Source organism: Myotis davidii, unplaced genomic scaffold (assembly GCF_000327345.1).
Source record: "Myotis davidii unplaced genomic scaffold, ASM32734v1 scaffold159, whole genome shotgun sequence".
Lineage (NCBI taxonomy): Eukaryota > Metazoa > Chordata > Mammalia > Chiroptera > Vespertilionidae > Myotis > Myotis davidii.
In genome coordinates, this window is record NW_006291231.1 from 1228310 (window position 1) to 1253952 (window position 25643).

Consider the following 25643-nt stretch of genomic DNA (forward strand, 5'->3'; position numbering starts at 1 on the left):
GCATGCCCTCCATGACACTTCCTGTTCACAATTGAGCTGTATACTAAAATGGGATTGGTGGCACCCCTCCCGTGCAGTGTGGCAAACCTCTGATAAGAGGATGATGCTAAGTTCTTTGACTCTGTCCAGTTTTGTGGTTTTCCCTCTCCCACCATTACCAGGAACGCCTGAAAATGTAGTATGGATCACATGACTACTGATGCCTACAGGGGAAACATTCACTTTTTGCTTCTGAATATTTTTTTTTGTTTTGTTTCCTTTCAATATGAACATTATAAGATGTACTCAAACCCATGAAATTGAACTTGAGCTTGCCAATGAGGAGTCTACTTGGGTTCTGGACTTTACCTTGATAACAATAAACTTTTATTTATTTTACTGGGAATCTTTACATATCCTTAGCAGAGACAACAGACATAATGCTATTATTACATAAATCTGGGGCTTCTTGTAAACGTTCTGGAGAGTCCTGGGCCTCCTGGGCAGGATGGGCCCCCCGCTCGGCTTCCAGCTGCTGAATCTTCCTTTCCTTTTCCTCTAAAACTTCTTGCAGCTGAGTGATCTTCTCAGTCTGAAGGGAAATCTGGGTTGACAACTCCATAATCAGGCTCATTCTCCGGTCACCTTCTTCCACAGGCGGGAGACTGCCACAGGACTCTTCCGGTGAGTTGTCTTCTAAAACAAACAGGAAAAGGAAAGTCTGAGCGGTTTTAATTGAATTTCCCAGAACTCCAAGAGAGGGAAGACGAAAAGCTTCTTTTCTCACGTTCTTAAAAGACAACACAGATGTTGCATCATCTGGTCAAAGATACTGAGAATAGAATCTGGATCCCACTGAGGGGGAAAGATTCTGGGTGCTCATGAAAAAAGAACTTGGAAGCCCCTGGAGAGGGAGCAGAATCAGTCTTCGCCAACTCTTTCTGATGTGCATTTAACTCCCAATTAACCCTGGGAATAGGCGGTCCTTGAAAGTCCAATCTAAAAACAAAAGCCATCCAAAGTTGCATGTTATCCCTTTCACTATGACTTTCACAAAAGCTACATTCAAGTAGAAATATGCTTCAATTTGAATTTTAATTCAAAGGGGGCGGGGTGAGGGAGGGGGAGAAGGTCATTGCCCCTTCTGGGAGAAGTGGTAATGAGAAAAGACTAGTTTCTTTAGCATTGACAAAGCATAATTTGAGCTGATCTAGAAAAACTCTATTAGCATGGGATCTCCCATAGAGATTTGTTTCTTTTAGGTCTGAAGGCTTCTGAGCATTTCTTAATGAAAATCACAAATACTTCCTGGACATAAAAAGTTATCCTTTATCAATTTCTATCATTTTAACTCCTCAGATAAGGATAAAACCCTGAGTAAGGAGGGAAAGGCTCCAACAAATGGGTGAAAGATTAGTGGCCGGCAGCCAGAAATCCTTGAAAAGAAATCCCACTCAACCATCAAAAAATTTAGCTGCTGAAAGCAAACCTCATCCCAGTAGACTTTAGCAACATCTTCTTTAACACTCTCATCCTGAAATTTCCAAAAACCATTAAAATTATTTCTTGTGTTATATAAAAAGGCAGATTTCAGAGATAGGAAGAGACACCAACATTTGGGTTCAATTGTAGGAATAATAGAGCCAGTAGCATATGAATGAATCTGATGGCCTTGATAGCTAGTTGTTGTAGTAGATGGTTCAGCATTCACTCAGTCCCCAGTGAGAACAAACCCCACAGCTGCACTTCTCGTTGAGAATACAAAGCCCGCTGCTATTGTGTAGCTGCTGAAGATGAGACGGCTTAGCTGTGGTAGTCCATGAAGGCAGGCAGTCACCCATTTCTCAGCAAATAGGACTAAGTTGAAGCCATCACTTTCCTGAGGGAGCCCAGGGAGAAAGCTTGTGCACTGAATTACACAGTGGGCAGGGTGCTTTTGGCCTTATAAAACTGATGGGAGGAGAGATCAGACTGTTTCTGCTCCTAGAAATTATTATTAGCAACGTACTTAGCTTTCAAGAAACCATGGAGAAATTTTTGTTCTGAACACTTGAAATTCTAACAAAAATATTTAAGGAATATATGTTTTTTATTACCTTTCTTTAAAAGCCATGAAAAAATCTCAGATCTTAAAGGAGCATTTAGTTTGTTGCGTCTGCAGTAGGCCTGTGCTTTTATGCCCAGATGGGAGCCAGGGCCTCACCTTCCCTTTTACCTGCCAGAGCTGTGCTGTCCAATATGATAGCCACTAATCATATGTGGCCATTAACTAATTGGATGTGGCTAATCTGAATTGAGATATGCTATAATTGAGATGCACATTTGATTGAAAAGACTTAGCTTAGCTTGGCCGGCATGGCTCAGAGGTTAAGCGTCAACCTATGGACCAGGAGGTCATGGTTGCATTATAGGTTAGGGCACATGCTGGGTTGTGGCTCTATTCTTTGAGTGGGGTATGTAGGAGGCAGCCCATCAATGATTATCTTTCATCATTGATGTTTCTATCTCTCTCTTTCCTTCCTCTCTGAAATCAATAAAAAAATTTTTTTAAAAAGACTTAGTTTAAAAAAATGTGAAATATCTCATTAAATTTTAAGAATTATGCATTAAAATGATACTTGGGATCTATTGTGTTAAAATACATTTTAAAGATTAATTTCACTCATTTGTTTTTACTTTTTGAAAAATGTGGCTACTAAAAAATTTAAAATATTATTTATGACTCATCATTTTCTATTGAATAGTGACTGGACTAGAGTTTCTTTTTATTTTTATTTAACATTTTTTTTTCAATTACATTCATATTATTTTGTATTAATTTCAGGTGTATTGCATAGTGGTTAGGTAATCATGTACTAATCACTATGTCCCCCCTGATATTTCCAGTACCCACTGGGCACCATACATAGTTATTACAATATTATTGACTATATTCCCTATCCTGTACTTTATATCCACAAGAAAACTTTGTAACTACCAATTTGTACTTCTCAATCTCTTCACCTTTTACATCCTGAGTTTCTTTCTGGATGAGTACTCTCTGAGGCCAGGGTGAATGTGTTCCTTGTACATAACTCTAGTTAATGTGTACAATTGTTCTTTGGGAGGGACGAGGACTGGTCCTCAACTCTTAGCACATACATAGATTGCCTTTCTGTTACCCTAGAAGGTAGAGGCATGACAATTGGGGCTTGGGAGGATGGGTTCTTATGTGTTAAAGTGAATTTCAACAGGGAGAGAAAAGAAAAGAGAAAAGATGGGAGTGGCAGCAAGAGGCAATGGGAAGATGCTGAGGAAACGATGGGGAAACCTGGGCCTCAGTGAGGCTCAGGAATGGAGGGGTGCATCAGGAGCCTCTCGCCTGGTACGGGCCTGTCACCTTCTCTTTGACCTCTCCTCCAATCTTTTCTTTTTGAAAATATATTTTTAAAAATTAATTTGAGAGAGAGAGAGAGAGAGAGGAAGGGAGAGGGATAGAGAGATAGAAACATCTATGAGAGAGAAACATCTATGATTGGCTGCCTCCTACTGGAGTTGGAGCCTGCAACCTGGGCATGTGCCCTAACCGGGAATCAAATCGGTGACCTCTTGGTTCCTGGGTCAACTCTCAACCACTGAGCCATACCGACCAGGCCCCTCCAAACTTTTCTTTCCCCAGTGTTCCTCTTCCTTTCAGGAAAAGTTCTCTCTACCAATTGGCACAATTAAGAAAGGGTTGACTGTCACTCCAGAAGGCAATCTAGTCAAAAGGGTAGAATAGTTTGCAATGTAGGTAGAATAGTTTGTTCACCTAATTCTAATGATAAAGGGGCAAAAATGCAGCAGGTGGCATTCCATAGGCATTGTTGTCAGTAGGTCTACATTTCTGTCTCTGTCCTCCCAGAAGAGAGGAGTAGTAGAGAAAGAGAGGCCGGGTGTCTTGGTCAGCTCAGGCTCCCATAACAAAATACCATAGACTGGGGGATTTAACAGAAATTTATTTTGTCAGAGCTCTAGAGGCTGGATGTCCAAGATCATGGTTCCAGCATGATTGCGTTCTGGTGAAAACTCCCTTACTGGTGTGCAGATAGCCACCTTTCTATGTGTCCTCACCTGGTGGAGAGAAACCACAAGCTCTTTGTGTTTCTTCTTATAGGGGCACTAATCTTAGTAAGAGAGCCTCATCCTCCTGACCTCATTTAAACCTAATTAATTTCCAAAGGCACCAACTCCTTCTACTACTACATGGGAGGTTAGGGATACGACACATGAATATGGGAGTGGGCGCATTCAGACTGTAGCACAGGGTGAAGACAGTTGGAAAAGGAGTAGAGAAGGAATGTGAAGGTAAGAAAAGGAGAGATGTCAGGAGGCCTTCTGTTCCTACTGCACCGTTTTTGTGTATTAAATGAAAATGATGATGTGATAAGTTAAAGAATATGTACACCAAAAAAGAAATTTCTCATAAGTGTATTTTACTACTAAATAACCTCTTTACAGCCAGGACAAAAATATGTTTGTCTGTTTCTAAACACATTACAAACATCAAAAGTGTTCTAAACTCTTCAACAAAGTGGGGGACTCCAGGAGTCTCAGATCCTATTGGTATGGGAAATAACCCAAGGCCACAGTTTTCCAGACTCTACCACTAACCTTCTCATGACCTGCTGTCTCCTAGTTGAGGCTCCCTAATCTGGAAGGGATGTGTGGCCCTAAGGTCCCGGCAATGTTACATTGTCCCCAAATCTCAAACACCTGTGGTCTCTGCTACGCTTTCCCTAGCAGCTCAGGTAGCCTTGCCAAGGCCATGGCTAACCTGGAGTGTGAGGTTTTGTCATCTGAACAGATAATCTTAGGTGTAACCCATACCAGAGGCTCAAGGAGAACCAGAGACAAGAGAAATTCTTCTCATCTGTCAGAGAGGGGGTGCAAATCTGATTAGCCACAGTCAGAATATGAACTCATTAAAATGGCTACTGTTGTGGAGGTTTTTCACAAGCACATGCCATTTTTCACAAATTCTTCTCAATCTGCCTCCAAGAGTGAGAATGAGGGCTTTCCGTCCTAGCGAAGAGGAGGTGGGAGAAGGGGTGATGTAGTTGCACAGGTTTAGAAAGGTTCAGGAAGAGGACAGATAATGGAACCCTCTGCCCACAGCTGGGCCAGACTATGCTTAGTTCTGTAATGTCAGCCTGGAAAGAAAAAAGGCCCAAAAGAAATTGTGACATTTGCCTTTGACCATTTCCAACTTCTCATTCTTCATTGACCATTTCCAACTTCTCATTCTTCACTGACCACTTCCAACTTCTCATTCTTCATATTCTCAACACTCTTAGCAAAGTGCCACATGAGAATTCTGTCAAAATGACTAAATAGTTCACAGCAGAACAAATTATAGTGTAAGGATTATCTTAGACACTGAGGGGGGGAATGTGCATTTTATGAGCGATGTGGTCCCGCCTGTTTAGGAGTTTTTTCTACAACATCGCCAGCTGATTATTTTCTAAGGGAGTGTCTCTTAGACACTGGTTCCCTCCAGCTCTTCAGAGGTCATCTGCCAATTTGAATCAATGAATAAAATTTGTGTTTTGCCATCACACAGCTACCCACTGTTACAGAGCTATCCGACAGGTGTGGAAGGCTGGGAGGGACATAGGGGAGGAAAACAGGCTGCAACTTGCTAATTCGAGAAAGGAGATGTGGGGGAGAGGCAGGTCCAAGAACCTATGCTACCTGAAAGCATTGCCTGGGGAATCCTGGAAGTTAATAGTTCTGTGTAAGCAGTGATGCAGTGCTGATGGGTGGCTCAGTGAATGGTTGGAGAGCTTCTTTTAGATTTTCTAAATATTTCTAAAAAGGCTGTTCCCCGTTTGGTCCCTTCATTATGCTACCACTCAAACGTGCTCCTTGAACAGAGAATTGCTGATCTAGTTTCTGATTCAGATATCTCTAGCAATGGGAAGCACACATGTTCCCAGTTGGGCCTCAAGTATCCTCCACGGTCATCTTCTTCTTTCATTTATTCAGTAATTGGACACAGGGACACATAGAGAATGAATCAGATGCGATGGCTCCTACAGTCACAGTTGTGCAGGGAAGAGGCAACACTGAGTTGGGCCCTACAGGACATTTTGGATTTAGCCTAAACAAACACCTCTGCTGGGTACTCACTTGTGAACCCTTGCTTTTCTTTCTGCCTTTCAAGCTAGTGACCAAGGCTGCCAACTATTTACTCAAGAAGAAAGACTTAAGGGTGAGGTGATTAAATACCTCATTCCGCCAGAGCCACCCAGCTTTACTGTTTGGCCTGAAAGACTATGTCAGCTTCCTCCTCTGTACAAATGCCCATCACTCTGACTCACCTACATGTTGGTTTTGAAAGCTGTGTATATTTCTCAGTAACCACAAGGGAGTCCAGTTTCAACTATTGTCATACTTGGACTTGAAAACTGGCACATCTGTCAAGACATTCCTCTCACTGCACAAAAAACAAAATGACAATAAAAACCTTCCTAGTTTTCTATCCTTCTCTAGACTTTTCCAGTGAACACTTGAGAATGGTAATTCTCTGGAATAGATGTTTCACTTACTTTTTGCACAAATATTTTACTTCTTGGAAATCAGATTAGTTTTACTTCTTGAAGATTTCTCTACCTCCCCCCTTCGATGTTTTTATTTGTATAGAGACCAGTCTCTGTAGTGGCAAATGATTGAGTTGGAAGGGTTTTCGATGCCTTTCTACTAATGCTGCGGACACTTAAAATACATGTGAAGTTGGCAGGTGTTTGTGGATTTGGGAAAAACAAGCAGCATTATAAGAACAGATTTGACTGGCAAATCAGTATGGTCAGTTAAAAGGATTAAAATACAGTATGATATTTGCTAGGAATTTTCCATATGTATTACAAAACTTTCCATTTCATAATGATAGTCATTCTTTTTGTTGTTGTTAATCCTCACCTGAGGATATTTTTTCTGTTAATTTTTTAGACAGAGTGGGAGGGAAGAAAGGTGGGAGGAACGAGAGACAGAGAGAGACAGACAGACAGACAGAAACATCGATGTGAGAGAGACCTATTGATTAGTTTCCTCCTGCACACATCCCAACTGGGGCAGTGTGGATTGAACCTATAACCCCGGAACTTGCCCTTGACCAGGAATTGAACCTGTGGCTCTTCAGTGTGTGGGGCGATGCTCTGACCACTGAGCCACACTGGTCAGGGCTGATAACCATTCGTATTACAGGATTATGCTTTAGAGCAGGGGTCCTCAAACTATGGCCCGCGGGCCACATGCAAATACTAATATTGTATTTGTTCCCGTTTTGTTTTTTTTACTTCAAAATAAGATATGTGCAGTGTGCATAGGAATTTGTTCATAGTTTTTTTTAAAACTATAGTCCAGCCCTCCAATGGTCTGAGGGACAGTGAACTGGCCCCCTGTTTAAAAAGTTTGAGGACTCCTGCTTTAGAGGAAACATTTGAAGTGCAGTGGCAGACTGGAGCAAATATATGTTTTCACCTAGAAACAGCCCAACAGCTCCATACCTAAAAGCTTAAAATTATGTTTTAATAAGTGCTTTGGAGGGGACAAGATACTCAGTTGCAACAATGATGGAAAGGCTGCAGCCCTAATTACACGGAGAAGTTAGTTTCTTCGGGAGCAATGAGATCAGAGAGCTTACAGAACACTCGATGCAAAAACACTTGGGGAAAACAAGAAGTGCAAGAGAGACGGTAGGAAGCACTTGTTGCCTCAAGTTCATAGGGCCCCAAAGAGATGCTGATGCTGTGCCCTCACCTGTCTCCAGAACCAGCACAAGGGGTCTGACTGATGTGGATGCTTTGAGGACTTATTTGGTGTTTGGAGACCAGGGAGGAAGAAAATCACTTACCTGTAACTGCTGGCATCACTCCGGTGGCGGCAGAATGCTCTCACCGTAGGATGTGTGGGAGCCAAGCAGGCGGAGGGAACTGGCTTCCCTCCTATGTCCCTCTGAGGCAGATGTTAATTCTCTTGCCCAGCACATGTAGTTCAAGTATTGCAGTTGCTTCCTATCTGGCCACCCTACTTCCGTTACTGCCCTTCAGTCTGGTTGCAGCTCTGCACAGAGATGTCTCATTCAAATATATGCTGGGACTTGACATGCTTGTGTCCAAAATCCTCTACTGTTGTTTCATTTCAGGCTGGACTAAAAACCCCAAGTGTGTACCCTGCAAGGTCCTATATGATCCCCCCCGCCCCCTCCCTTTACCTCTCTGACACCTCTCCTGTTCCTCCTCTCCTCATTCATTCTGCTACATTCCCACTGTCCTCAGCCCTAACAGACCAGGCGTGTTCCTACCCCAGGGCCTTTGTATTTGCTATTTCCTCTGCCTGGATAATTTTCCCCCTGATACATACATGATTAGCTCTCAGTTCCTTCAGGTCCTTCCTTTCCAAAGTAACCTTCACACAATGAAACCCTTCCCTGGCCATCTTGCCTACAATTTCAACCTGACGCCGATTGCTAAACACGTCAAATCCCTGTTTCCTGGTGGTTTTATTTTTATTTTTATTTTTTTTATCACTGACATGCTATTTCTGATTACTCTGTATTTTATTTCTCCCTTGTTGGTAGTCTCTCACCCCACACTAGGTTTTTATTGGTTTCAGAGAGGAAGAAAGAGGGAGAGAGATAGAAAAATGAGGAGAGAGAATCATCGATCGACTGCCTCCTGCAGGCCCCCTACTGGGGATCGAGCCCGCAACCCAGGCATGTGACCTTCACCAGAATCGAACCCAGGACCCTTCAGTCCGCAGGCTGACTCTCTATACATTGAGCCAAATCAGCTAGGGCTATTGTCATTTTTTTTAGTGAATAAATGAATGAAAGTTAAGTGCATATATGATAGCAATGGCTGGCCCAAAGGTTTTAATCGGTGTATCATTAGTTTGGTTCCTATGTTTCCTCACCAGGCACATATTTTCTTTCACACAGTTTTTCATTACTTTATATTTTTTGCCAGATAATAAATTGTCATGATTGTACAACATTGCACTTAAAAACTCTGAGTTTAAGTTCTTTTTTAATTAAAAAAATGGAAAAGTTAGAATAGATCTCTCCCAGATCTGACTTAGATTCTATGAGCTATAAAAATGGTTCTCCAAGCTGACAGCTGAAAGCTTCATTTGTGCGGAGAATCAGGCCTCGCTGCTGAAATTCTGCTGAGTGAATCCAGGGGGGTGTCTGGAAATCTATATCTTTACGAAGCTCTCCAGGTAATTCTGATGATCAGCCAGGTTTTTGCCATTTAATTTCTGCTGACCTGTAACAAGGCATGATGAACTAAGCTTTTGGCTAAATCCTAAAAGGTAGGCCAGAAATCTCCCAGGCAAGCCTCTTCTTGACAAGACTGCCATCCCACAGTGAGAGGAGAGAGAGCACCTCTAACATAGTCCTTGTGCCTCTGCCCTGTCACCTGACATGGCTCAGCCTGTAAACGTTACTCGCTGACCAAATGCATCCATGGTCCTTCTGGCAACCGCTCCTCCTCTCACCAGCTCCAAGCTCAGCAGCACCTCTTCAGTGCTAACTTGGCTGAATTATTTCCAGAATATCCAGAGAAAATGAGGAATTCTTCAGGGTTTGTTTCTGTTTTGGCTTCTGTTTCTGTTTCCCAGGGAAGGGATGGACCCCTTCCTCACAAGTGGTCTGGAGAGGAGTCTCTCTTTTCCTAATCACTGTTGTGCCGATTTCAAGATTCCCAAGGGCCCACCAGGGAGCCAGCGAGTCCGGTGCAAAAGCAAAGAGTCATTTATTTCAAACCTAGGTCTGGCTCCCCTGCCCTCCTTACTGGCACAGCAGCAGGTGGCAGAGAGACCGAAGCCTGATGGGAAGGGGGGGCAGGGGTTTGGGAGGGTGGAGTAAGGGCGGGAGAGGGGACTATGGGCCCCGCCGATTGGCCAGGTGCCAGTCGGTGTCTCACTACACAGGATGTGGTCATAGTGATGGCGTGCACTTCCCTTGATTATCATTGATTACTCCAGAGAAATCCTGGGTATGGCTAGCAGAGGGTTGGGTTTCCGGGAAGAAGCCCCACGGAGCACATGGCTCTGCCCAAAAATGGAGGACTCAGGGTAAGATGGAGGGCGCAGTCCTCGCCCCTCAATAGGTGTCCTTTCCCGAAGGCCGCTCCCCAGCACCCAGGAGCCCAGGGCGCTGTTCCCCCATTGGAAGGTCTCGGGCGCCCTTGCTCCCCCAGAGCCCCGGGCCTGCCCCCTCTCTGCTGCCCTCGGTTTTCCCAGGCAGGAAACCAGAACGGGAGCAGCCAACCCAGCGCCGGTGCCGGGAGGCGGGCAGGGATGGGCTGGGGGAGCCCGCCGCGGGGAATGCCGGGACTGACCACGGGGAGCGCTGGGCATCAGGGCCTCTAGGTTGAGATCTCGCCCTTTCAATCGCGAGGAGTGGGTGGGGAAGGGAGAGATCACGCCTTCGGGTGGAAACACAGTGGCTCCCCAGCTCCCAGCTACCCCTGCCACACAGGGAGGAATAGAACCCCTTTCTGCAGCTCTGAATCAAGGGTTTCCTGCCGGGAGAATCAGTGACACTAGAATCAGCGACGGTGTCCAAGAGGACCGTTAAGAACACTGTCACAGAAGGCTGTGTGAAATCTTGGCAGTAGTGCAGGAGGCGGGGAGAGGCGTTTGTGTGGAAAAGCGAGTGAGGATGTTTCAAAAAGAATATAAGTACATGAATATACGCTTGTATATGGAACAGTGGCCACACACTGCCCACTGGGCAGGTTGCAGTGCTGTTTTCCACCTTCTCTCTACACCAGTGGGGTGAGATGTTTTACTCCGGTGAGGGTAGAACAGCACAGGGTAACTTGGTCTAAGAGCTCCCTTTCTGGGCAGGGATCCTTCCCAGCCCCTCCGGGGTCTCGGATCACATCAGGTTATTCTATAGGAGTTCTTCGACAAGGTTGAGAAACGACACAAACACTGTTAGTATAACAATTCACCTGAGGTATGGCAAGAGAAAAATCAATCTAAGCGGAAGAAAGGTTTGTTATTTTTTTTAAAAAAAATTTTATTTTATTTTTGAAGCTCTTCTACCTTTTCCTTTTAGCTGGACCTGAAGTCCCCTTTGAAGAGAATAATGAATGAGCCCAATGACGGACAGCCTGGCCAGAGGCCAACAAGGTAAAAATGGATCCTGATAGGAGAACGAAATTCAAGAGAGGGAGAGACCTAAGGGGTTGTGAGAAAGGAAGGAAAAGAAGAGACAATAGATGAGGACTGTTTCTATGCTTATCTGACATGGGATCAGAATGGACTCGGGTCAATCGGAGAAATAGGAGTAGAGGTTATGTAACATTATTTGGACTGCCTGTTGCACTAGAGCATCTAACAGTGAGCCTTTCCCCCATGTTTCTTCCTGATGCACAGGGGTTATAAAATGAGAAATGCCAATTTAGTTTATTGGTATTAATTTTTGAAAGATGTTCCAGTTTCTGTGTTGTGTGGCGTTGAGAAATAAAATGATGCTCTAGTAATAATAGTTTTGTCAGGGTTAGTTATTTTTTGATAATTGGTTGTTTTGTGTGCATGTATGCTGAAAGATGGGATAAAGGATTCATTATTTTTGTTGATCAGGATTCGCTTGTTTAAACTATGCAAGGGAACGTGGTTTGTGAAGAGGGGTAACAAGTCATTTTGATTTTGCGGACTTGACACTGCTCTTAAATGTTCCCGACAACAGGACACTTGGGTACACTCATTTTTGTGTGCAAGATTTTGAGTGACATAGACAACTAAACCTCACAATACGTGGCTCCCTCCCTTAAGCCTTACTCATTTTTGAGTAGCTTTAGGATGATAGTGATAGGAACATTGAATTTTATGAGTTCCCTAGATAGTGCTAGGTCTAGACTCAGTACTGCTGTACTGCTTGGCTGGAGTTAAGGAGTCAGTGCATAAGATGTAATAAATTGTAAATAATACTATAGTGACAAAGACTTTCTCCTTCACCAAACTTTAATCAGGCTCATCTGAGCCTTATCTTGTCTAATCCTTAAGAGCCCAGTTGTAGCAAGAACCTTGCTAAGTCATCTTAGAGAGAATCCCCCTTCCTTGGTATCTGATCATTCTCAATATCTGATGCAATTTCTCATCTTCCACTCACCCTTCTGGTGATACCTGATCACTGTGGCCCACCTTCCTTCTCCTCTTAGCCATCTCCTATCTGTGCATCCTACCACTCTGCTCTTCGGCTACAAGTCCCCACTTTTCCTTGTTATATTCAGAGTTGAGCCAACCTCTCTTCCCTAATGTGATTGTCTGCCCCATTAGTCCTGAATATAGTCTTCCTTACCATTTTAACAAGCGTCAGAATAATGTTTTCTTTAAAAATAGCAGCTGAAGGATCACAAGAATTTATTTGGGTTGTTCATTTATTTTGCCCTGGACCATTTAAAATGATGAAATCAACTCCTGCTAATGGGATCTTCACATCACCCAGAACAAATTCTCCAAGTGTTGAACACTCTGTCATTTGAGAATGATCTTGCTGAAATTCATTACCGGCATTTTTACTTATGTAAAACATCAAGTAATGGGAACTCTTAAGGCTCCATCCATAATTCTCAGCAAGCTTGTCAGAGTACTTGAGAAATAGGGAGGTTTAGAAAGCAGGATCATCTTGAACGACCTCTGAATATTTGTCACAGTTGACAGGCCCCTTTAAAACACCCTTCCTTTCACTTCTGTAATATGACACTCTTCCTCCAAACTTTGTGACTACTCCTATGGTCTCATTTTGTGGGCTCCTTCTCAGAGCAATTACCAAATGGAGATCCCTATATTCCTGGTCTTAAACTTTCTTCTTTCTCTTCATAGGTAACTTCAGTAGCTCCTGTGGCCTTGGTTGCAATCTATTTGTGTGAATGAGGCCCACACTTACCACTCTAGGATAGATCTGAGCTCTGGACTCTGCACCTCTCCAATGATATATCTCATAAACATCTCAGATGCAATACATACAAGACTGGACTCATTATCTAACTTCCAAAATTGATCTTCCAGTGTTCACTAGCTGAGTAAAATGGCATCATCGTGCACCTATGTGCTAACATCAGATCTGAGATTTACATTAGATTTCTCCTCTGCTCTTCCTCGCTCTTCCATCCATCTTATTACAGAGTTCTGTTGATTTAAACTCCTAACTTTATCTAATAGGGTCCACACCCATTAGGTCAGGCTCCTGCAAAACCCTTCACCTCTGTGCTTTGTAATTCTCTTTCAAAAATTACATTCTTAATCTCTCTAGGGTACTATTTTTATTGTTGTTGTTAATCCTCACCTGAGGATATTTTTTCAATTGATTTTTAGAGAGAGTGGAATGGAGGGAAGGGTGGAAAGAGAGAGGGAGAGAAAGAGAAACATCCATGTGAGAGACACATTGTTTGGTTGCCTCCTGCACATGCCCTGACCAGGGTCAGGGATCAAACCTGAAACCCAGGTATGTGTCCTTGACCAGGAACCAAACCCAAGATCCCTCGGTCTGTGGGCTGATGCTCTAACCACTGAGAAAACTGGCCAGGGCTGGGGTACTATTTTATTAAGGACTTTCTCAAAAGCCATTATTTCCTCCCCAGCTTTAGTCACATTATAAAAATAGTAATTTATCATAAGCATCTAACAAGCTGGTGAGGACCACTTATCAGATGACACAAATGGGCTTTAGAGTGGCCCACTTGAGCACTTGGACATACAGGGTTCAATTCAGAAAAGATCAAGAGGAAGTAGGTTGTAGAGAAGGAGACATAAAAGTGGATTAAATGCATGAGAAGAAATAGCAGAGTCGAAGTAGGTAAAAAGCATCAAAGTGGGAGAGCCCTTGCACACTTGAGAGAAATTGCTCACAGAAACCAACACTGCTTATCCATCTTACCTCCTCTATAGGTAATCATATCTAATTTTTTAATTAATTCCCCCCATTTTGTGCAACTTTCTGTTACTTTAAATTTTATAGTAATAAGACAACAGTGAAAACTGACTCAGAAATGGATGAGGGCCAGGGATGTTTCTGCTACGTTGCTAAATGGGCAGCATAAAAATGCCCTGTTCTTGAGGACAGCCTGTGGAACACAGTCCTTTCAATTCCTCCTCCCAGTGGAATGCCATTCCATTTTTATCAGTTGATTACATATTTTTGAAATTTCAATATGCAATTCAAAAGTGATGGAGAAATATCCCAAGAGGGAACGCAAACAAGCTTTTCTTTATGTAGAAAATCTTCTAATATTTGGTACAAGCATTAATTTTCATAGATGGTTTCCCATTCGTTGCATACTTGACCACATAAACTATATGCCTCAAGAACATTATTAAAGCTAATGGTAAAGAAGTTCTTTTCAGGTTCAGCTTAAATCTAATGCACTTTAGAGAAGCACAAAATATTGTCTAGGATAGCAGTCACCAACCAGTGGTCTGTGAACCACTGGTGGTCTGTGAGGTCCGAAAGGTTGGTGACCACTGGTCTAGGAGATTAAGTACAGTATTCAGCAAAAGGCTTCCAGGCTTATACTGGGAAGTTTTGTTGTATGTATTTTGAACATATTATACAAAAATATGAGAAAAATAATATTTATAATTTTAGAGTTGTCAAAGAATTTCTATAACTATGGTTTTACTTTTTCTGTAGCCCTTCTTTGTAATCTATATATATAAAAACCTAAGCAACTGTTACTACTGGAACGGCTGATCAACCAGTCGCTATGACATGCACTGATCACCAGGGGGCAGACGCTCAACTTAGGAGCTGCCCCCTGGTGATCAGTGCACTCCCACAGCCAACCTCCCACAGCCCCCTCTCCCCCTGGCTGGCCAACTTCCCACAGCTCCTCCTCCCTGGCCAGCCCTTGCCCTGATCAGCCCTGATGGGGGTCTAGCAGGCCAACCTCCTGCGATCCCTCCCACTGGCCAGCCCCCCTGATGGCCCTGATCACCGGCCAGGCAGAGGGACCCCACCTATGCACGAATTCGTGCACTGGGCCTCTAATTATAATCATAAGACAAGAGGTAAAGAGAGGAAGAAAGGGAAGTGAGGAAAGAAATGAACACTTACAGAGCTCCTACTTTATGGTATTTTACTAAGAACTTGTTTAGTTCCCTAGCTGTTTTGGCTCAGTACATAGAGCATCAGCCTGTGGACTGAAGAGTTCCAGGTTCAATTCCAGTCAAGGGCACATGCCTGGGTTGCAGGCTGGATCCCCAGTAGGGGGCATGCAGGAGGCAGCCAATCCATGATTCTCTTTCATCATTGATGTTTCTATTTCTCTCTTCCTTTCACTTCCTCTCTGAAATCAATAAAAATATATGAAAAAAAAGAACTTGTTTAGCAATCACACTAAAGCAGAGTAAATGTTTGCATCATATTTCTATTATTATGACCAATAGTACCCAAATTCTTACATAAGAGCAGGTCTGGCCTGGCCAACTTGGCTCAGTGGTTGAGCATTGATCTTTGAACTAGAAGGTCATGGTTCGATTCCCAGTCAAGGCACATGCCTGGGTTGCGGACTCAGTCCCCAGTAGGGGGAGTGCAGGAGGCAGCCAATCAATGATTTTTTCTCATCATTGATGTTTCTATATCTCTCTCCCTCTCCCTTCCTCTCTGAAATCAATAAAAATGTATTTTTTTTAAAGAGTGGGTTTGAAATGTGTAGGCTGCTTTTCAACTTCATACCACCCCCTCCCTAGTGTCAGGTATCCATGTAAGCCCATGTAATTCTTGTTGCATCAACATATTCTCCTGGTCTTGGGTTATAGCATATCCATGGGGGTCATATTCTAAGTATTTCTCAATTGTTTATGAAATATTCCTGAATAAAACAACAGGCTAGGTGTCTCATTCTTTTTTGTCCCTATCTATTATTAATTTCTGAACTAGAAAATGCTAAGGTAATAGGAATCTTAAGAATTGGCAGCAGGATTACCATTAAGACTTGTGGGCATTTGTTCTGGCTACTTTCCAAGATGATCCTCCCAGTGTCTTCTGGTTGTAGCCACCTGGATAAACAAAGGCTTAGGGACACATTAATTTTCAGCAGGCCAAGGTTTCAGTTTTGTCTTTGGTTTAAGATATAGGAGTTGTTTAAATTTAATCTGTATTATATATATTAATTGGTCAATTCTATTCTTTCAACCACTTAAACCTTCAAATAAGAAAGTGTGCCTAAAATTGTTAAATATCTGGTTTTCTTTTTTAAAGACTCAGATTGGGTTTAGTCAATCAAGTAAGGTAAACTTTTACTTGCAGTTGGCCTCATAGAATCAATATCGTTTGTGACTATGTCAGTCAGGGTGATTTCAACTCCACATAACAGAACAAGTGACTATCAGCAACTTAGACAATAGGGAGTCTATTATTGCACAAGGTGAAATTGGGGGAATTCCAGGCTTAGCTCATTCTGTGGCTCAAGAAAGCCAGGTTGGCTTTGTTAGATTCTCTTGTTTTTCTCTATTTGTTGAGGTGGCTGTATTCTTCACAGGGCATTGTCTAAAAGTTGAAAGAAAAAGGAGTCTTGTCTCATCTCCTCATGGCTGGCCTTCCTTCCTTCCTTCCTTCCTTCCTTCCTTCCTTCCTTCCTTCCTTCCTTCCTTTCTTAAAGATTTAGGAAAGCTTCTATGATGATCACAGCAGAATTTACCATATATATAAATATTTCATCCATGGTTATATTATATTCCTAAAGCAGCCCTTGACAAGGTAATAGGATCACCATGATTAGGTAAAACTAATAAACATTAACATTCTGGGGTGCCTGGGAAGAATGCCTGAAATACATTATACAACTAAATTATGAATAAAAAGAATAGTGTCTTTTGTGCAGGTGACTAACAGTTTGCCATTGTGAACAAAACTGTTTTTATACAAAATGCCAATCATAGAGGGTCATTCACTACCATTTTTGTTGCCAAAAAACCTGGAAGCCCAACTCTAAATGGCCTAAGTAATTAAGAGACTGTATTGAGATAGGGTAGTTTCAGGCAAGACTTGAACCAGTAGACACAGTTAAATAACTGAAGGTTTTTTGGTCTCTCTGCTCTTTACAATGTCAGCTTCTTTTCAAACCTGGTACTATTCTGGTAGCCAGATGACTGCCACTGTCTTCCAGGGACAAACCTCCTCCTTTCTATCTAGTGCCGAAGAATGTCCCTAAATATCTACTACAGAAAAAATAGGAGGCTTTTCTTTCCCATAAGCTTCCATAAATATCCCTCACATTCCATTGCCTCTAGACAAAGAAATAGAATAACTATGACTGGTTAAGACTAATACACATTAACATTCTGGGGTAGGTGAGACAAATTATATTAGGTTATAAACTAATCTCTGAACCAATGGATGGGATATGCAATTGACATTGAAGCTTATAACAACATCAGTGATTTTCTTTTTTATATATTTATTTTTATTGAATTTATTGGGGTGACTGTTTAATAAAATTATATAGGTGTCTGGGGTACAATCCTCTAATCCATCATCTGTATATTATTTTGTGGGTTCACCACCCCAAGACAGGTTTCCTTCCATTTATTGCCGCTTTACCCTCTCCTACCTCTCCTCACCCCCATTTCCCTCTGGTAATCACAATACTGTTATCAGTGTCTGAGGTTTTTGTTTTGTTCCTCCTCTCCTCGCTCCCCCTGCCGTCACTTAATCCCTTCACTTTTTTCATCCAGCCCCATAACCCCTTCCTCTCCGACAGCTGTCACTCTGTTCTCTGTTTCTATGAGTCTGTTTCTGTTTTGTTTATATAACAGTAAGTTTCTGACATAAGTGAAAGGAAGTCAGGAAGAGAAGTGAATGAATGAATGAATAATGAATAAAGAAAGATCTCTTCCAATTATTATGAATTTCATATTATAGCGATTTTACTAATAAGAATTTCAATAAACTGGATAATTCTTGTCTAGAAGATAGCTTCATGTAAAGCAAATAATAAAAATCAAATTTATAGAAAACATGTAATAAAAGCTACACCAGTATCAAAATTCTAGCAGAATAAGATGATAATTTTGAATACCATTTATTGGTTTGAAAAAGATTAAGAAGTCATTCATTGTGACATTTTGATATTGGGGAAATTGAATTAATTTTTTTTTTTTGGCTAAAGAACTCACACAGAATTCAATTAGTTTAGGTTCAAATTTGGCTCTGATATTTGTTTTTCAGTTGAAGAGACTTTTTAAATATGAATAAGAAGAAATATTTTTAGTAGCATGTATTATTTAGTGCATAGTGATGTTTAATGCCAGAATGTCATCATTTCCAAAATAGCTACCGTATACAATTATATATATAATTTTACCCTTGGACAAATTAATAGTATCTAAGAGCCAGGAAGTGAATTATATGATTCAGCATGAGAAGAAAGGGCAGCTTCCAAAAGATGCAAGAGGAAGGCTCAGGGCCTACACGTACATGGATGGCCACTACAGTAATTTCCTAAAGTCTTGGACAAATCAGCCCCTCTGTGTGTCAGCCTCTTTATTTATAAAATAAAAATATGAACCTATGTAATTAATGAAAATTCTTCCTGGCTCTGTAATTCTATAATTGTACTAGGGACTTTGAACTTCTGGGCATATATTCTAAACTATTTTGGTATTGAACATACTGTATTGTGTTGTTAGTTTACATGTTGGCACTTAAGCTTCAGATACCTGGTATAACAGCCCATTAGACACCTATATTGCCCAGTAGTGGGTTCATAATAAGTGCTGGATTTTTGTTGAGTAAAATTGGAGGTAATGATGATGATTGTGACTCTTCTTCAGCAAGTGGTAGGTAGGAGTGAACAGTTTATTGAGTATCTGTCTAATGTCACTATGACCCCAAATATTGGAAAACAACCAAAAAGGACAAAAGGTGGGCAGAAATAATTTGGTTAATACTTTGTAGGCTTTTTTTTTTTTTTTTAGCTTCCTGGAAACTATGAGCCCTATTGATGATAAACCATTAAGTTACATATTTGCACATGAGTGAAATTCTCAAGTAGGAATTTTAATTAAAATGGAAAAGAAGATTCTTACAATTGGTTTAATGCTAATAATTGGTATAATAAATGTTTGAAAAGCCAGTAAGATAGCTTAAATTCTCAAATCATCATCTGTCTGGAAGGATGGTATAGGCATGCAGGTGTGTGGATCTCTGCATGTGTAAATGTTGTCTGTGTGGTCCAAGAATATCCAGAGAGGAAGTCGATAATGTGACACAGGAAGTAATGGAGGGTAAGTCCAGACAAAGGATTCTATGGGGAATCTTGTATGTGAACTTACCTACCTGAAAGTTGCACTCTATCAAAATAGCCCACCCTGCTCCTGCAGCACAGGATAGAAGAAACAAAGGTACAGAGAGAAAGAGGGAGAGAGGGACAGAGAGATGTAGTGAAGCAGTGTTGAGGGAAAAGCTACAGGAATGAGCAATCCTTGGGCAATTTTATGAGAATGCTTTGAAAAATAGTGATTCCCAGCATTGTCTTATGCAGTTGTAAAGTAGAATCCTCTGTCAAATTTCAGTGAGAAAAACTTTGTGCTTTGAGGGAGAATTTTGAACAACTGCTGATAGATGGAGAATTCTCTGCTTCGAGTACAGAAGCCCTGATACAAAAGTGTGACTCTGCCATATACACTCTGAAACTGGGACCAGTGCAGGGCTGGCGAGAACAGTGAATCCTGCAGAACCGTGGCAATGATGCAAAATAGGAACAGGACCAAAAAGGAGCTGGTTTTTATCTACAAATTCTTTGATGAGTAGGATTGGATATTAACAGGAGAACTACATGGTTTGCTTAAGGTAAATTTAGAAAACTGTATATAGTGTGTTTTATAGTATGATTTCAGGCCTTATCAATCCATTCATCTTTACAAAGCTCTTTGTCAAAAAAGCCTTCAGATCTTGTTGGAGATAGACATGGGAACCAGGTGGAAGCATCTGACCCTAGCAATCAAGTACCTGGAGTGGTAAAACTGGATAAGCAGCATCATTTTCCAAGTGCTGCTTGTATAAGGCCTGATCCTATCTGGCTGTGTCACACATTCCGTATGCATATGTAAGTTATAAATACACATACATATACTAGGAAGCATGACCAGAGCCAGTAGAGACCAACTAAAATAATATATGCAAGGAAATACAAAGTTGTCAACCACTCTATCAAGAGCACTATACTTTTATATAAAAACCAACATAAAAGTTCGGTTTCATAAAAAAGTTTAATGGATTAGCATCAACTAAGATTAAAAAAAAAGTAAGTAAAATAAATAAAATTCGCATTTTTGAATGGGACTCAGTTATTTTGGGGGTTTATGGAGATTTGGACTCACTCATTCATCCCACAACGTGTCTATTATGTCTATTATACATAAGCATCTAAGTCCTCAGGGATAAAACAGTGATTCTAAGCCAGTCTTGACCCTTAGGGAAATATTCTAATGCTCAATTTCTCTTATATTTTTATAATATGCTTGTTTGTGTCTATAATCTGTTAATCGGCCCAGCTTCAAGATAAAGAATTGCATGTGTTTTCTAATTCAAAAGACATTCCCTGAAGAAAGCAAGCATCTTGAGAAGATATAATAACTTTAAATGTAAAATGTATCCCTTAGCTTCCTATAGTTAAAAGGAATGTGAGTAGAATGATATATAAGAACTGGTTTCTTTGTACAGAAGATAAAGCTGAAGTATTATTGTTCAGGAAAGATATCAATCTGTGCACATATGTAAGTTATAAATATATATATGTGTGTGTGTGTGTGTGTGTGTGTATAATCACTTGCTGTATGCTTCAGTTTGTTCATCTATAAATAGGTCTATCAATACATAAATACAGTACCTCACAGTATTACAAGAGATGTATATGGGTTAGTTCATATTAAGCTCTTAGAATAATGCCTGGCAGATAATAATTGCTCAAGAAATGTTAACTACATTATTTTTATCATTTACCTATGATTTCTAAGCATTCCCCAAATCTAAATTCCTCATATTCCTGTAAATCAACTGATGTTTCTTTTCAATGGAATGGTCTAGAAGAAGTTTCCATTTGTACAGTACAGTTCACAGTTCCGTAGCTTTATTTCCAAAATCCTAAATACTCTGCAAAATGAGTTTTTCATGGTTCATCTGGTGGCAAAATCTGACCTGACCTGATCTCAATTTATTCGCAGCAAAATCTGATTTGAACTAATGGGAAGCTATTTATGGTGTTTATACCTCTCATTCAGTATCAACATTGCTATATTTCATAATGGAATATTGTCCCAGACCATACTGGCATTACCTTTCAAATGTGAAAAATTCTGCATTCTGAAACATATTTGGCTCCCAATTTTCAGATAAGAAATTGTAGACCTATAATAGTCAGGGTAGACAGTATAGAAGACATTTCCATCTGTGGCTCTAACAAGATTTATTAAAGCAAGAATGTAAGTTTCTTTAAACATCCTGAACCAATCAGCTCTCCAAACCAAAAAATGTGAAACTTGTTTTCCCCATGGTATTTATTATCACTAGGTCAATCTCCCCTCCTACTTGTTCCCTCTACTATAATTTGCAAGAAGCAGTTATTTTAGTTTTGGAACATTTATCAAGTTATAATAATTTTGACTCCTGCAATTGTTTTAATGTTATACCCCTTCCCCCACCAATCTCCATCCACATTCACACAATTACTCCATCAAGGATGGGTCAAAACAAACAAATTGCTGGGTGTTCTTGACTTTTTCCATTTTCCCCACCTGGGATAAGTCAAGGAATCAAGAAGGATGAGACTTGCGGAGCCGTTCACTTCGCTTTGCCCTCCAGCACGTGTCTCTATGATGCCTGCACCACTGGTCAGAAGAACTGTCTAGTCTCCAGATAGCCCATCTGGTTTTATTTCAGGAAGTTGACAGTAGATCCCAATCTAAACTACCTATTCTTATTAAAGAGCCCTAAGATCGCCAGAGATGTCTGGGAGAAAATTCTTCTAAGGCTCCTTCCTCTTTAACTCCAGGGAGCCTAAAGTCATGTGTTTAAAAATTCTCCAAATAGACTTAATCTCCATATCCTATTTATCCACAGAGACACAGCTGGGTTTTACTAATAGAAAGCAGCAGTCTAGGTAGAACTGATCCTGAAAATCTCTTTTCCAGGGGACTCAGGATGTTTTCTTTCTCTTTTGTGGCCAGGGAGGCTGCAAGATGTAGAACTACTTACTTACCAAGGTGGCCAACAGTGAAGAGGTAAATATAGGTTTATAGCAGATACTAATCCAAACGGGTAGAGCATTCCAGCCCCAGTGAGGTGAAGACCCCATTCCGAAGAAAATATGGTAAAGCGCATTGGAATTCTCCCTGGACCATTACTCATTCTGTGCCTTGGAGCAAACCACTTAATTTCTTTGGGCTTCATTTTCTCTGTCAGTACCAAAGGCATCTTAAGACGTTTAGCGGAATTACCCCAGGTCATGGCAGAAAATGACTGAGCTGGAATTCAGATGTATATTTGATTCCAAAAACACTGAACTTGTTCTTGTGTCGTGATGACTCTAAAGTTCACATGCAAAACTGAATACTCCCTCTGCTCTGAACAGCCACGGCTCGATACTACCATAGTGAGGAAGAGCTTTTGGATGGTTTAACTTTTGATGATGGGACCTGGTGTCGGTCAGGGCTCTGTGCAGAGCACTGCTGCGGTGTTAAATGGAAAAGACTTCCTTTGACCTAAGTAACAGGGTGGCAGGAGGAACAGTCTGAAGCGGGCTGTGGTTCTGTGGTGAGATGTAAACCTGTGGAACCACATAACAAGCCTTAGAAAGTTTTATTGGAAGCATCATGGAGCTCGCTGAGAGCTGAGCAGCAGAGGAGAAATGACAGCAGAAATTTCCATTGCTTAATAAAAGCTAGAGAATGGAGTTCCTCTTCCTGAGCAAGCCTGAGTGTCTGAGACGTGGGAGTGCGAGTGAACACCTTCTTATCACCAAAAGGGATCAAGATAGAGAGGCCGAAGCCCGCCCACACCAGAAGCCTCCCAGGACCTAGGAGCCAGTTTCCTCCTGTGCCGGCTGTAAGCCCAGAAACCCTTGGTTTCCTGGAATGCTTGAAGTTCCAGCGTCTTTGGTGTAATCTCTAAACACCACACTGAATAAAATGTAAAGCACAGCTAGCTAATAAACCCAGGAACTGGTTCCTTTTCTCCTAAACCCAGGAACTGGTTCTCGTTGGTGATCACAGGCAAACATCTTTATAACCCAGTGGGCGCACCATTTCTGCTTTCAGGGGAGGCTGCTGGGAGGGCCTCCTGGAGGCACTGTCTCAGGGCTATGGCATTTCCATGTTGTTTCCCGACAAAAACTTTTTTTTTGGTGAGAAATGGAGGTGGGGGGTGGGGATAAAATGGATATAGGACTTAAAATAAGGCAAAAAGAGAATTGTGGTATCCTCTCCTTCTTTCTCATTTATTGCACCTGGTCATCCCCTCTGTGGATCTAGAAGAAAAAATTCTATATATACCCACTTTTATCAATAAATGCATATAAATTGAGGAGCTCAACTACTTGTGATGCTGAGGCATTTACAATGTATGCATTTTTAGCTCCCCGTGACCAATTTGTAGGCGAGGGTGTAGGATACATGCATTTAGAGCACAACAGCCGCAGGATTATTCCAGCTTCTCTTCACCCATCAGGTCACCCTGGATCAGTGTTAGTATTTGCCTCCTTACATCTCTGTCTCCTCCCCCGGCATGTAAACCCCTTGACTTCTTATGTCCAGGTCTCCCTAATTATGTGGGCCACAATGGGTGTTCGACAAATGTGTGTTGACATTTTTGCAAGATCGTGGGACTCAATGCGTGCCTAGTGACATTAAAGAATCTCCCATCTAGGATCTGACGATGAGACTGATTGTGAAGGAGCATCATCGGGAGCTATTTTGTGTTCTTATTGGATGATGTGCTCTCTATATATAGCTGGAAGGTCACATTTTACATGAAAGTAAACATACCAGTTGGCTAATATAAGTCATTTAGAGCAAGTTTGTTTACGTCTAATAAAATTGCACACTCACGAAGCTACAGGAAACTCACATGCTGTCTATCTTTGTTTTCCAGCTAAATTAGGCTCTAAGGAAGGAAATAGTCTTCTCTCTCACAGTCTGCCACTTTTAAACAACCTCAAAGGTCCATTCCCTATAGACTAGGGTTTGGCAGGACACTACTCTTCGCCTGTATCCGGGGTCATGTGAAATACTGTGATCTGGACAGTCAATGGGCCACTGTTTCCTACTGGATACTAGCTTTTTTATGGCTCCTGCATGGGAAAAGAACCCCCCAGGTTTATTGCGAAGGGGAAACAACGGGAATGGGGGGTGGGGAACTGTGCTACATACCACTATTTAAACTAGTTCAACACGGAGTTTACTGTTGTCTGGATATCCCTGTTACGCAACCATTCAGACGCACAGCTGAACTCGCCTTTTATATTGCACCATTCTACACCAATCGCTAGCTAATAAAAATGGAAACATTAACAAATCTGAGAAAGGTAGAGCACTGGTTTCATTTGCACACGAATTCTTTGTAATTACTGAGGAAGCCCATGTAAAGCACAGTCATCCATTCTTATCTGCTGAGCTTTTGCATTTTCTATTTAAGTGAGGATGCCAAAGGCTTCCTGGGACCCACTGCATAGTGATCCAGTTTAAAGGTAAACAGATGTTACAATACATCACTTTGAAATTATATATATATACAAAGAAAGGGTCTAGCCCCTAGCTTCAGGCAGAAGATGCAGATCTGAGATCTTTGAGGATTTGGAGCCTCAGAAAGGTCAACTTTTCTTTGTAACATTCTTCTTATATGTACGCCCTCTGTTTTGTCTCAGTTTGACATAATCTTTCATGCAGGTACTTGTCTTGGCAGACATAGTGGAAGTGAAAAAACTGTGCCAAATTAAAATGAGCACATTTGAAAAGTACTGACATTTGATCTTTGCATTGATTCTTTTTCATAGGAGAGATAATAAAAACCATCTTAGAGATGAACTGAGATTCTGGTCATCTCTAAGAAGTAAAAAGTGTATATATATATATATATTATTCTATCAAGTCCTTTGAATTTTTCTATTTCTCTATCTTGACCAGAAAAAAAAAATGCCATTTGTTATTAGTTTAGTAAATGTCAGGGCATCATTGTCTTAGCACTTTATAACTAAAACAGCCCGGTTGGTGTGACTTAGTGGTTGAACGTCGACTATGAACCAGGGGGTCATGGTTCATTTTGATTTCTGGTCAGGGCAAATGCCCAGGTTGTGAGCTTGATCCCCACTGTAGGGCGTGCAGGAGGCAGCCGATCAATGATTCTCTCTCATCATTGATATTTCTATCTCTCTCTCCCTCTCCCTTCTTCTAAACTGGCAGTCAGACATTCTTCTCGCAATCAGGAAACTGCTGGCTCCTAACCGCTCGCCTGCCTGCCTGCATCTAACAGCTTCTGCCTGCCAACCTGATCACCCTCTAACCACTCCCCTACCAGCCTGATTGACACCTAACTGCTCCCCTGCCGGCCTGGTCACCCCTAACTGCCCTCCTCTGCAGGCCTGGTCACCCCCAATGCCCTCCCCTATAGGCCTGGTCACCCCCAACTGACCTCCCTC

At 41.5% G+C, this 25643-nt stretch overlaps 1 protein-coding gene across 1 annotated transcript in view; it reads right to left on the reverse strand.

The window, feature by feature from the left end:
* Positions 1–388: 388 nt before the first annotated feature.
* Positions 389–25643, reverse strand: part of LOC107183188 (probable DNA double-strand break repair Rad50 ATPase) — a 185887-nt gene continuing 160632 nt past the window's right edge. The window contains 1 exon segment of the mRNA XM_015564386.1: positions 389–675. Within this exon segment, the coding sequence (XP_015419872.1) occupies positions 389–675 (287 nt within the window).